General features: G+C 40.1%; 1 protein-coding gene across 4 annotated transcripts in view; it reads left to right on the top strand.

Annotated features, from left to right (window-relative positions):
- The window catches only part of SLC44A1 (solute carrier family 44 member 1), a 79,957-nt gene that overhangs the window by 18,544 nt on the left and 47,565 nt on the right, over positions 1-13,848 (top strand). For all 4 annotated transcript variants that reach the window (XR_010301412.1, XM_064140912.1, XM_064140913.1 and 1 more), the window contains exons 2-4: positions 1,560-1,649; positions 4,493-4,635; positions 12,608-12,744. Coding sequence is in view for 3 of the 4 variants with exons in the window: in XM_064140912.1 (XP_063996982.1) it covers positions 1,560-1,649; positions 4,493-4,635; positions 12,608-12,744 (370 nt within the window). In the remaining variant the exon portion in view is untranslated. The remainder of the gene's footprint in view (positions 1-1,559; positions 1,650-4,492; positions 4,636-12,607; positions 12,745-13,848) is intronic.

Below are 13,848 nucleotides of genomic sequence, written 5' to 3'. Positions count from 1 at the left end.
CTTTTACTACTGATTATTGAGCGAAATAAAAAGAAATTTGACTGTTCAGAACTCAGAATGAATTTGCACAATTTGAATCAAGATTATAAAATTTGCAAGTGCAACTTCTTTAATACAAGATTGCAAAAGTAGCATGGAACTTCCTTAATGCAAAGACAGGCTGCTTAGAAAATGGTGCTTTTTGAGGCATGGTGTGTGCAGGATTTTGTTTATATGGTACCCAGTTTGTAGTTTTCTAGTGGTAATATTTGAAAGGGCTGCTTTGGCCTTGTGAATTAGCAGAAACCAAAGCCATGAATACCAAAAACCTGTTTTGCTGATGTCAAATGTGTTGGATGCTATAGCTTTTGCCGATGAAAATCTGCAAAAATACATACTGGGGATAAAAGCTGTTGACATTTCATCCAGTTACTCTGGTTTAGTTCTGTGCTGACACTTGCAACCTTGTCAGTGAAGTCTTGAAAATGCTTCATAGTGTCGAGAGGGAAAAGAAATTCAAAATCTGAATAGGTTACTCCTTTTGCTCTCTCTTCAAAGAGAGCTGTTCTGTGTTCTCCTAATATCTCCTGTTATGGGGAGAACACATGAATATTCCCTTTTAATTTATAGGGGGATAAAATGATAAAAATCATGTAATTTTATTCCTCAAGTGTGAAAATAATGTGTAGATTTTAGGTTGTAGTAGACAGACATAAACAGTATTTGGGCAGTGACTGGAAAGGGTTGATTGTGTTACTGTGTACTTACAATCAATAGTTATAATAAACAGATTCTGATATGGTGGTTAGTTTTGTATTACACCCATCAATTTCTTAAAATCATTCTTCTCTTAAAAACATTTTGCCCAGATTTAACAGACTTTAATTATCTTAGCAGTGTATACACACTTGAGAAATTTTACCTCATCATCAGCAAACTGTTTGAATTGCTTACAACTGCCTCCTTATACTTTGTGATAGAACCTCTATCATGGAGTGTTTTGACCTTTAAGTACCCAACTTTCCTTTCTGGCACCTGAGCAATCGTGACAAGGGATTTCAGATATTAAGCTCAGCTTCCTCATGGCAGATAGAGTTGTTCCTTTAACAGCAGTTTTTACCTCCTTTATATGTGCACTGTGCTTGTTAAATGTGCCAGTAGTGTTTTGAAACAGAAGAACTTTGAAAAGTTTAATCTTTTTCATCACTGGAAGGTAGCTGTGCAGTAGCAGATATTAACCATGCATTAACTTCTTTTTTTATTCTTAGTATTAATTTTTTAAAAATGGTGAAAAGAACTTGTTCTCTGGATAAAATTCCTATACTTTCCTGGTTAAATTACCTGTTTTCTGTATAAATATTTCTTTGTCAATACAGCTTCCAGTGGAGGCACTTTTTTTTTAGGTGTCTTTCATGAGCTTTACTCTTTAATTTTTCAACCAACCTGCCTTTGTTATTTTGTATTTTAAGGATAAGTCCTGGTATATTTATGCTCTGGAGAATAATTTTCTATCTCTTTCTATTATTAGAAGAAGATAATTTTTAAAGGTGGGGTTAACTTCCTCTCTCTTCTCTCACAAGAGCTCTAAGCGAGAGTGGAAACCTCTAGAGGACCACAGCTGCACGGATGTTCCATGGCTGCTCTTGTTCATCCTCTTCTGCATAGGAATGGTGAGTAGAACTTCAAGAATTTTGTGAATGCTTATAGTTGAAGAGTTTGCATTCATTAGAAAGAGTGTTTAAAACTCTTCAGTAACTTAGTTAACCTGGTAAGGTTGGGGTTTACTGGTATGGACACTTGTCACCTGTAGAGCAGAAATGCGTGGTATGGATATATCAGGGGTCTTTGTTAGGGATCCACAGCTTACTGTTTCTGCCAATTCTTGCTCTATCTTCTCTTCCACTTGTGAATGAATTTCAGCATGGTGAGATTACCATTTGACTTCATTTTTTGCAGGGCTCTGGATGTCCCAGAAATGGTAGCTTTGAGTCTGATAAACAGTTCTGTGAATTTTGGTAAACTTTTTGCTGAGGGACAAAGATCTGGTTATCAAACAGTTCACTGTTGTTTTCTTTTTGATGCATAGGAAGAACACTTGCTATTAACAGCCATGTTACTAAGGTCTTTATTTGCAAGTTATCCCAGCTTTTTCCTGTGTGATCTTTCTCAAGGCAGCTTCACAGCATTGTGTGCTTTATATTAAAAAAAAAAAACAAACCAACAACCTTGATGAGGTGCAGATTAGTGAAAACTGGAAGTAAACTTATTTTCCATCTTACTTTGCTTCATGGACCTGTGTATGCCGTTCTTCCTAAACAGAGAGTGTGTCTGTCACTGTCCTGTACTGCCATGTTGTAAGCAGTAGCACTTAGTAATTTGGGACTTCTGTTCTGTGTTTTGTACTGTCCCTTGATCTCTTGTCTTTGGAATTATTCCACTGACCTTTTCCTTTCCCTAAAATGTGTGCCACCGGCTGTGCTTCAAATGCAAAATTATAGCATTTTCTTTAAATTATATGGATAATATTCTCATGGTAATTAGAATCTCTTAAAATTGTGAAAAGCACAGTACTTCCTGAGACAAAGCTCTTTCTTGTGGTTGTTTTTTTCCTGCCTTCCTTTATGTTTCTGGTTACTCTATACTTGCCTGTTCCTCCAATTACAAACGAGTCTACTTATGAGTGCCCTAGTTTTTCTTGTCTAAGTAATATGGTGTATAGACCAATTATCCTCTTGGGTCAAATACCCTGTTAGTTACTGTTCTAGAAAACTTTACTTGGCGGGTCAGTGGGGGTCAGGATGACATTTCCACAGTGGTTTAAATTGGCTCAGGTGACAGGAGAATTGCATTATTTCCCTCACCATTTGTGGAGGGAAAAAAAATCTTGAACCAGCCAAGAAACTTGGTACTGTTTCGTGTGAAAATGTGCTGGGTTGTCCTTTATACAACAGTCAAGGATATGAGAAACTGAAAGTGAGTGCTGGCAGTCAGCTTTAATTAATACTCGTGATTGCTTTTTGCTTACTTTGCCCTTGTCTCCACTTGGAGTATTAAGTCTGTAAGTGCATTAGTGCATTGGGAAGGGAAAGCTGATGACCAGCTTGTTGTCTGGAACTTCTCTGTAGTGATAGCCTGTTTATCAAAGAAGGTCACTTTCCTTTTATCTTCAGACCTTATAAACCACTCACATTTTAACTGTTCCATGCCAGTTTCATTACCCATTTTCATCATCTCATCTGATTCTGTCTCTGCCATCTGTTGCTGCACACATTTGTCTCAGCTATTTACTCCTTCCCCTTATGAAATGTTGGCTTGCCTCACTTGTAAAAACAATTCACTGACAGTAGTGGAGTGAGCCAGTGATTTACTTCTTGTTAGCAGTGTTGCTAGAGAGCTGATGATTATTCTGGGCTAATCTCTTGTTTGTGTAGTCACCACCTTAATCTTGGTTTTGCAAAAGAGATATGTCTGGAAGTTCACAGCAAGATTTGCCTGATGTAGGGTATTTTCACATTAATCCATTTTGCATTCTCTGCTCTCTCTCTATTTCTTTCCTACATTTGAGTCCAGCATCTTTAACTATAGTGGCCTTGATCCGATCACTTGGTTTACATGATTTCCTTAAAGGGAACTTAATTCTGATAACATCTTCATTCTAGCTTTGAAAGCAATTTATTTCTTTCGGATATTTTTATTTGCTTCAAAATTGGGATGGCCTGAACTAACCTTCAAAAACTCCAACTTTCCAAACCCTATGAGGAGAGGCTGAGGGAGCTGGGGTGGTTTAGTCTGGAGAAGAGGAGGGTCAGGGGTGACCTCATTGCTGTGTACAACTACCTGAAGGGAGGTTGTGACCAGGTGGGGGTTGGTCTCTTCTCACAGACAACCAGCAACAGAACAAGGGGACACAGTCTCAAGTTGTGCCTGGGGAGCTATAGGCTGGATGTTAGGAGGAAGTTCTTCATAGAGAGAGTGATTGGCATTGGAATGGGCTGCCCAGGGAGGTGGTGGAGGCACCGTCCCTGGAGATGTTCAAGAAAAGCCTGGATGAGGCACTTAGTGCCATGGTCTGGGTGACTGGACAGGGCTGGGTGCTAGGTTGGACTGGATGATCTTGAGGGTCTCTTCCAACCTGGTTGATTCTATGATTCTACCTTTCACTGCCTGTCCTTGGCCTACCTTGTGTTTCAAGTATTCTACCACTTGCAGACAGAGTAACTCTTTCAAAAAAAAGTGCCTACGAGACTCTTAACTATGTTTGGATAAGATGCTGTGTAAGTGTCTGAATTTGCTTTTGACTTGCATTCAATTTCATAGTTACGCAACAGTTCTTTGTGGATGGTCCTTGGTGTAGTTGGTTTGGATTTTTCACTCTCAAAGACTGTTTTTTTTTTTTTCTTTTAAGTGTCTGCACTTAGAAACAAGTGAATTAAACTGAGTTTGCCCAACTGTCAAGCAGAGCATTACTAAACTGTGCCTTTTTCCCCCCTGCACACCGCCCCTCTTCCTCCAGGGTTTTATCTGCGGCTTTTCAATAGCTACAGGAGCAGCTGCAAGACTGCTTTCAGGATATGACAGTTACGGAAATATTTGTGGACAAAAAAATATCAAGGTGGAGGGAATAGTCAACAGTGGTCTGGACCTCACACACAAGAAGTGAGTATTTACTCTTGCAATTGCTTCATTCTGTTAGACAGAAAAGGGAAAACTTTTCTTCCTTTGAGGGTAGTTTTCAATAAAATGGGAAAGCAGATGTGATAACTCATTCCTTCTTGTCCTTTCATGTCAAGAACAACAGTCTTTTGTAACATCTGAACCAGCATGTGAAAAGTCTATGCTGATAGATGTGCAATATGAATGCTGCTAAAACATTAAGGAATTTTACTGCATGGAGTGTGTGATGTTAGACCCCTAAAGATTCTTATTTATTATTAGGTGTAACAGATATTCTCAGATTTGAGAACAGAGATCTGTGCAGAAATGGATCAATATTAACCTATGCTCAGTTTCCGCCACTGAGTTTAAGGTGAGATAGGATATATCTCACTCGTCAAAATGAGACTTCAAAATTTAAAATAAGCAGAATATATGTTAAGTTGCTTGTGGAGAAAATGCACAAAACAAAATGCACAGCTTTTATTAAACAGTGTCATTTTAAAACACGTCACAGCCAACGCAGGTATCTACTGTGCAGAAACACATCATGCATGTACTGTACAGAAACACATCATGCTGCAGTAGTACTGCTGGAGTGAGTTCAGTAACAAGAATTCTGGTCTGACAGGTTGAAAACCTGTGGATGTCTTTCGAGGTCTGTCTGCCAGTCAGCAATTAGAGTGCATCTGTACAACCTGGATGACTTGAGAAAATAATGTTTTAGTCTAACAGTGGTATTAGTTGTCAGAAAATAAAGTTTCTTTCACTCTGAATTACTTGTAAGAATTAAAAAGTCTCTAATTTATGAGTATGATGGCCTTCACCCTTTTAAACTAACATAAAATCTGTAATCAGGTGATTTTGCAAGGATGCTTCCCTAAAATTTGCTTATTTTGGATTGCTGTACTAAATATTTTTAAATAGCCAATTAATAGTTTAGCCTAGGTAGTGGTTGTGTTAACGGAAGATTTTGGGCTAAATAAAATAGCCTGAAGTGTCTTACAGATTTCTTGTGTCGAAAGAATGCTTTTTAATCTAATCACAGGCCCCACAAGGGTTGAATGACTCAAAACTTATGAAGCATAATTTTCCTACTTACAAAATAAAGACTTTAGCACATTCTGAAATCAAGTGTATTCAGTATGAAATTGTAATTCGTGAGTTGTGAGAAAAAATACAAAATTAGAATTTTATACACCTTTAGAAACAAATTATATTCGAATTTGTGTGAAGGTGGAGAATCTCAGATGCTCCACTAAAATCTCATAATTAGTAGTGTTAATATTCTCCTACCTATGGCAAAAGTCAGGCCATCAATGAGAAGACATATCTACCACTGGTGAGTGATTTCATTCTGTAAGGGCAAAACTGAAAGAGACAAAAAAACATTAGAAACTGCTGTTAACAGCAGTTAATAGACTGCACATTGCTTGTCAGTCTTAAGATTCAGAAGGATTGTATTTTTCTAATAAAGTGTAGCTTGAGGCATGGCCTGAGCACGTGAATGTGTATGCTCATGTGCAGCATCATCCTCTTCATTTGGTTAAAAGTGACAGAAAACCTTCCAAGACTGCCTACAGTGAAGTACCTGACACAGTGCAGGCTACCCAGCCTTGGAAGGGGCTAGTTTTTGCATTAGCAAGTGGTCATTTCCACTCACACCCTATAGCTTTTTTAATTTCCTTGGCAGTCTTCCACCCTGATTTCTTGAGACCATCTGTATCTAGCATATGGAGTTTCTGCAGTGTTTGAGGTACAGTTTGTGAGAATATTTCATGATATTTTATAGGAGTACTTTTCAGACAGACTATAAAAATAAACTCTTCTTCCTGATTGTCTACTTCAGTTTATGTAGAGGGAAGGGACTTCAAGCTCTACGACTATGATTCTGGAAACATCAAGTTATTTCATTGTGCTTGCAGGGTAATTCTGTCTTAATTTCCCAGTCCAAGGCAGAAAAAAAACTAAATCATCTGTAAAAATAACATGTTCTTCCCTGTAAATGACAGGAAAATAATGCACTGTAATGAGGAAGTGAAGTGGATGTGTTTTGTGTGGACATAGAAATCAAGGTAGAAGGGTGAAGAGCAGAGTCCTCACAGGGACAGGGCTTGATCTCTGTGTGTCAGATAATCTGAAACCAGTGAAACGAAATATTGGGAAGGACTTCACACCCTGGTCTCATCAAGCAGTGAATCTGGCATCTTTTATCTTTCTATTTTTATAAAAACACCCAGTACAGCTTTAACAGGCTGTACTGTAGAATCAGATGTGGGGTTATAGTCTAGGCAGTTAATTCTTGTTAAATTTACCTGCTTCAAATAAGCTTCTTGCTTTTCAAGTTCTGGCAGTTTTAAGTGGGTTAAAAATTACCTTTTATTAACCAACAGGTGGTTGCTGTGGCAGCCAAATAGAAGTCCCTGAAGTGCTAGTTCAGTCTGGATTTTCATTGCCGACAATACTTTGTTGCTTGGACAGGATTCAGTTTGTGTTGTTTATTCAAGTGCTAGCACTAGAGGTGGTAGAAGCCCCATTCCTGGAGGTGCTTAAGGCCCAGCTGGATGAGAGTCTAGACAGCCTGATCTAGTGTGAGGTGTCCCTGCTCATGGCAGGGGGGGTGGAACTAGATGATCCTTCCAACTCTTATTCTATGACGTGTGTTCCACTATAGAGCAGAGAGTGATATTACAGTATCACACAGTATCACAGTATCATCAGGGTTGGAAGAGACCTCACAGATCATCAAGTCCAACCTTTTACCACAGAGCTCAAGGCTAGACCATGGCACCAAGTGCCACGTCCAATCTTGCCTTGAACAGCCCCAGGGACGGCGACTCCACCACCTCCCTGGGCAGCCCATTCGAGTGTCCAATGACTCTCTCAGTGAAGAACTTTCTCCTCACCTCGAGCCTAAATCTCCCCTGGTGCAGCCTGAGGCTGTGTCCTCTCGTTCTGGCACTGGCCACCTGAGAGAAGAAAGCAACCTCCTCCTGGCCACAACCACCCCTCAGGTAGTTGTAGACAGCAATAAGGTCTGCCCTGAGCCTCCTCTTCTCCAGGCTAAACAATCCCAGCTCCCTCAGCCTCTCCTCATAGGGCTTGTGCTCAAGGCCTCTCACCAGCCTCGTCGCCCTTCTCTGGACACGCTCAAGCATCTCAATGTCCCTCCTAAACTGGGGGGCCCAGAACTGAACACAGTACTCAAGGTGAGGTCTAACCAGTGCAGAGTACAGGGGCAGAATGACCTCCCTGCTCCTGCTGACCACACCATTCCTGATGCAGGCCAGGATGCCACTGGCTCTCTTGGCCACCTGGGCACACTGCTGGCTCATGTTCAGGCGGGTATCAATCAGCACCCCCAGATCCCTCTCTGTCTGGCTGCTCTCCAGCCACTCCGACCCCAGCCTGTATCTCTGCATGGGGTTGTTGTGGCCAAAGTGCAGCACCCTGCACTTGGAGCTATTGAATGCCATCCCCTTGGACTCTGCCCATCTGTGCAGGTCAAGGTCCTGCTGCAGAGCCCTTCTGCCCTCCAACCCAGCCACATCTGCCCCCAGCGTAGTGTCTGCAAACTTGCTGATGACTGACTCCATGCCCTCATCCAGATCATCAATGAAGATGTTAAAGAGGATGGGGCCCAGCACAGATCCCTGAGGGACACCACTAGTGACTGGCCGCCAGCTGGATGTGGCACCATTCACCACCACTCTCTGGGCTCGGCCCTCAGCCAGTTCCTAACCCAGCACAGAGTGTTGCCATCCAAGCCGTGGGCTGACATATTCTGCCTTAATAAATGCTTTTGACTCCAGAAAATGTCTGGGATTTAGGTAGTGGGAAAACCCAGGGAGAGTTTGCAGCAGGGATACAGAGAATTTGTGTGAAACTATATATAACCTACTCATAATTTGTTTAGAGTGGGTGTGAGCCCTTATCACAACAATGCAAAGTAAATTAAGGTACATCAGAGTGAACAGTTTTTCTGTATATTACTTATTTACTATAAAAAGATGCCTTGAGGTCTAATAGAAAATCAGTGACACTAGCAAATCAAAATGCTAGAAGGTGAAATAGGTTTGTTCATAGATTTTCTACAGTACTTCCAAGAATCTAGGTGTAGTGCACAACATGGTGGTACTTTGTCTTCCTATTTTTACAAGCGAAGAGAAGACTGCTTTTGTTTTTTATGGGCATGAACAAGTAATGGAATACTTGTCTAGTGAACTACCAGTTAGAAGCCAGAAGTGTTGATGCCTTTCTCTTTTTGTTCTTAACCAGCCTAGAAATCTGGATATTTCTTTCAGAAGTGAAAAAAAAAAATCCCACATTGCAATATAAGCTCAAAATGGTAAAAAAGTGTAAGAAAATATATCCTACAGATCTGTTAAAATAATTCTGCATTTTGAAAAATTTTCACTGAAAGTAATTTTGAATTGCATTCCTCAGGATGGACACCCTGATGTTATTTTTCAAACACTATGTCTTTTGAAAACTTAAACTCTTTCCTTATTTTCCTTTTGTGTGTAGGAATCAAAATTAAAGGTGAACTTAAAATTCCTGATTTTTGATATGAAGACAGGAGGTAGACATAGTAAAAATTACATGCAGTGACATTTACTCAAGAAATATTTTCATCCTGCCATATTTTAGAGGTTCTTTTGACAAACTTTGATTTTCAGAAAAGTGAACTGTTAGAATCAAAAGAACCATAGATCTATAGAATAATTTGGGTTCAAAAGAACTGTGAAAGGTGATTTGGTCCAACCTCCCCATTGTGGGCAAGGACATCTTCAGCTCAGTCACATTGCTCAAAGCCATTTCTTTTGGCCATTAAATTATAGTTTTGACCTTGAGAAGTGGGATGGATTCTAACCTGTTAATGTCAACATTCAAGTCTTGGTATTCCTAGGTACTATGTTAAAGGGCATTTGGAGGAGTCTCCTGTGTGGCCACTAGAGCCCACCCCAACGCATCCCAAGACCCAGGGTCTCTCCTAGGCTGAGCCATGTGAATGCATAGGCACACATAGGACACTGACATGTATGGGTACATGGACCTGATGGACTTGGACTTGATGCAGCAGGTCCAGAAGAGGGCCATGAAAATGATGAGGGGGTTGGAACACCACTCCTAGCAGAACTGTTTGAGTGAGCTGCAGTTGTTTAGCCTGGAAAAGGCTTCAGGGAGACCTAATAGGAGCCTTCCAGTACCTGGAGGGGCCCTAGAAGAAGGCTGGAAAAGGACACTTTAATGGCCTGTAGTAGGGGGGGTTTAAATTAGAGAAGAGTAGGTTCAGGCTGGACATTAGGAGGGAGTTTGTAACCATGAGGGTAGTGGAACACTGGAGCAGGTTGCCCAGGAAGGTAGTTGAGACCATATCCTTCGAGATAAATACCTTGACAGGGCTCTAGGCAAACTTCATCTAATGGAGGAAGTCCGTACTCACTGCAGGAGGATTGGACTAGATGACCTTTGGAGGTACCTTCCAACCAAAACCGTTCTAAGTTTCTGTGACTGGCACTGAGAAGGCACTGCCTTCAGTAGTACCTACAATGCAGGACTTGTAGGACAAGCACAGCCAGCTGTGCCTCCTCATGGGCTGGCAGAGACAGAAGTTTACTAGTGCAATACACACATGACACTTTACAGCTTTGCAAGCACACACACATTTATGGATCCCCAAGAACCAGGACAGTCCCCTCTGCTCTCTAGTGATGTGCTTAGGGCCACTGCCCTGATCCAGAGTTCCATTACTTACGCCATAGGTCTCCACTTCTTGGCCTCTGGTCTAGCTTAATGCTCACCAGCAAACATTCATGTGCTTTCCCCACAGGCCACTCCACATTCACTCCCCAAAACCCTCCTGGTACAATTGGAATTTGTGAGTGAGTTACCATAAAATCACAGAATAGTCTGGGTTGGAAGGGACCTCCAAAGGTCCTCTAGTTCAAGCCTCTGTGCAGTAAACAGGGACATCCTCAACTAGATCAAGTTGCCCAGAGCCCTATTAAGCCTCATCTTTACTCTCTCCAGGAATGAGGCCTCACCCATCTTCCTGGGCAACCTGTTCCAGTGCTTCACCACCCTCACAGCAAAGAACTTGTTCCTAAATCTACTTATAGCTAGTTTGAAACCATTGCCCCTTGTCCTACCACTGCAGGCTACAGTCTCTCTCCAGCCTTCTTGTAGGCTCCCTTCAGATACTGGAGGGTCATTATTAGGCCTCTCCAGAGACTTCTCTGTTCCAGGCTGAACAATCCTAGCTCCTTCAGCCTGTCATGTTCCCCTAGCAGCTGGCATATAGTCTTTACAGCACTTGCATCATCTGTGCACATGGAATAGAGACAGGAATTATGCAGAGAGTGAGTTAAGAAAGGATTTAGTAAAAGAACAGGGCAGACCATAGTGATCAGGCACTGACCAATATAGGCTTACATGCAGCCATCCTCTTTTACACTTTTTCGTTGTTCGATGCTCTGAATTCTTGCCTGTAGCTCATTTGACTGGATACCCATAAAGCAGCAGACACTCCTTCCACAAACCCTTACAGCATGAAATAGCAACTGCAGGAACTTGCCCTAATGAAGAGGAAACCCAGTAAACACCCAGTATTTATGGCTTTGTATCGGAATTTTCTTTAGAATGAAGGAAACCTGTAGAATTAGTGACTTTTTGCTTACATGCAGTTGTTTTCACTGTGTCTGCAGGACAGAATTTCTCATCTTTGCTCTTGATGCTCATTTCTTGCATCTTTTCTCATCTTTTTATGTTCAGTGGAGTCCTGAGTTGTATATATTAAGTAAGAAATAATACTGGATAATTTTCACAGGGAAAGAGTGTGTTTCAAGAATATAAGTAGTCTGTGGCCACATTATAGATCATATGGATTTTGATGGACTTGCAGAAAGTAAGACAGTGCTAAGTACTAGTAATTCTTACATACTGAGACTGGGTAGTATAATACTGTTTTGCAGGGGAAAGTTAGACATCACCTGGCAGATAGGCTGAAAGTGTTCAGGCAGGACCTAAATACTTCCTAGCAGCAGGAGGGATTTTTATTGCTTCAGAACTAATTATCATTGTGAGGACAAAAATAGAAATGGCATTTGGTATGGTGGTTTGGTGTTGTGTTCCTATAATGATGTTAAATAATACGAAGAAAGTATTTCAGTGCATGAGGATGTCACCAGAATTGTAGGAATTTGAAAGACCTTTTCTTTTCTGAAGTTGAACAAATTTCTGTGTCTGTATTATATTATGAATGGAAAGTACTGTAGGGTTAGCATTCATGATGAAATGCATGTAGCCAGGAGGAGATGTTGGCCGGAAAGTGCTAATACAGACTTCATACACTGTTGTTTTTTTTTTAATGATAGTGACTAATCTTAGAGAATTACCAGATAGAAACTCTTTAAATTACTGACAAGTACTTGAAATATCTGAACAGTTTTTATTTCAAAATAAACACTCATCTGCTCAGTTACATGGACCAGTGATGTGGAAATTCAATCTAAAGCAAAAAAGATGTTCTTAATTACTGGTATGATGTGTATTCATTAAAGTAGCTACAGACTTTGTCCTTTTTGGAGCCTAAGTATAAGCTTATCTGGTTAGTTGAGTGTTAAAATAAAAATTTAGGAATCTTGAAGTCAGGTTTAAGATAATAGTGGCAGTTTGTGAATGTTTGGATTCATATATGTGAAGAGACATGGTAGAATTGCTGCTGTTTTTACGAGCAGTGTATTTTTGGATAGAATTGAATCTGGTAGAGTTAATATCCTTTCTATGTGACCCTGAAGTATATAAATGTCCATATATTTGTGGTGCATATGTTGAGTCTGTTAATTCTTTTGACCCATGCAGTTATGACAGTATCAAATTTCTTGTGTTTCTGGGTAGACTGTAGGTTAGTCCTGGCTAAATGATATTTATTTTGTTTGTAAAGTAAAAGTAATTTCCTATTTTGATTCTTCAGATATGTGTTCTTCTTGGATCCGTGCAACATTGATATAGTACATCAGAGGATCAAGTCTCTTGCTTTGTGTGTATCAGCTTGCCCAAGGAAAGAACTAAAAACTCTGGCTGATATCCAGAAATTTGCAGAAACGAATGGTATGCAAAAAGCAAATCTTGTTTTGTTCATGTGTCAGATATTTTCACAGCATTTAAACAGTTTTTGTGTGTTGTCTGAACTAAAAATGAAATACATATGAAGAAACAATTATAGAAATAATGTCACTGTTATTAAGATAAAACTTTGCTCAGTTTTACGATATTAATATGATTCTGTCATGTCTTGATACAGTTTTGAAAGGTCGTTGTTAAAACAGAGTACAAAGTGTAAAAAGAATTTCAGGGAACGTCTCATTACAGGCTGTGTTCTGAGCTCTTGTGGAAATGCTCTCATGTTGCCGCTCAGCAGTAATGCTCTTGAAATGTCCTCATGTGTATGGGGTTAATGGGAGCACTGCTGCTGTTGAATGGCATTTACTGTACAGAGTATGGCTGCAGATGTGAAAATGTTTCTGCTTTCTTTCAGTGCTATGGTGCAATTCTGTTTTCTTGGGTTTTTTTCCTTGCACTTTTCATTTTTAAAGAGATGTAAAAGAAACTACAAAATGAAATATTATATCCTCTTTCATTTAAGAGTAGTACTTTTTTCTCTGTAGTAATACTACTAGCTCAGTTCATATTTTAGCACTGTATGTAATAAAATGCATGAGAGGTAACCAACTTCTGAACTTTCCAAAAAAAAGTAATGACAAAAACTTCATTTGAGGAAAATTCAGGGATTTTCAGCTACTCGACTGGGAGCATCTTTTCCTAAACTTTTCTACTTAATAATTTTTAATGCTGTAGTAGAATTTCTGTAAAAGATACTTGGCTAATGATGAGTCAGTCTGGGTGACCAAATCAAAGTGGTGAAACTGATTAATTTTTGTAGATGGAAATTAAATTCCCAGATTCATATATATTGCATCAGGTTAGAAGGGACCCTAAAGATCATCTTGTCCAACCACCTTGCAGTGAGCAGGGACACCTCTAATTACTATCTAGCTGCCCAAGGCCTCATCCAGTCAGATCTTGAATGTTTTCAGGGATAGGGCCTTAATGACATCCCTAAGTAACCTGTTGCAGTATTTTATCATTCTCATAGTAAGGAACTTCTTCCTTGTGTCCAACTAAAATCTACCCTGCTCCAGTTTAAAACCATTG

This window comes from Pogoniulus pusillus, chromosome Z (assembly GCF_015220805.1).
Source record: "Pogoniulus pusillus isolate bPogPus1 chromosome Z, bPogPus1.pri, whole genome shotgun sequence".
Taxonomy (NCBI): Eukaryota; Metazoa; Chordata; class Aves; order Piciformes; family Lybiidae; genus Pogoniulus; species Pogoniulus pusillus.
This window is presented reverse-complemented; position numbering and strand designations above follow the sequence as displayed.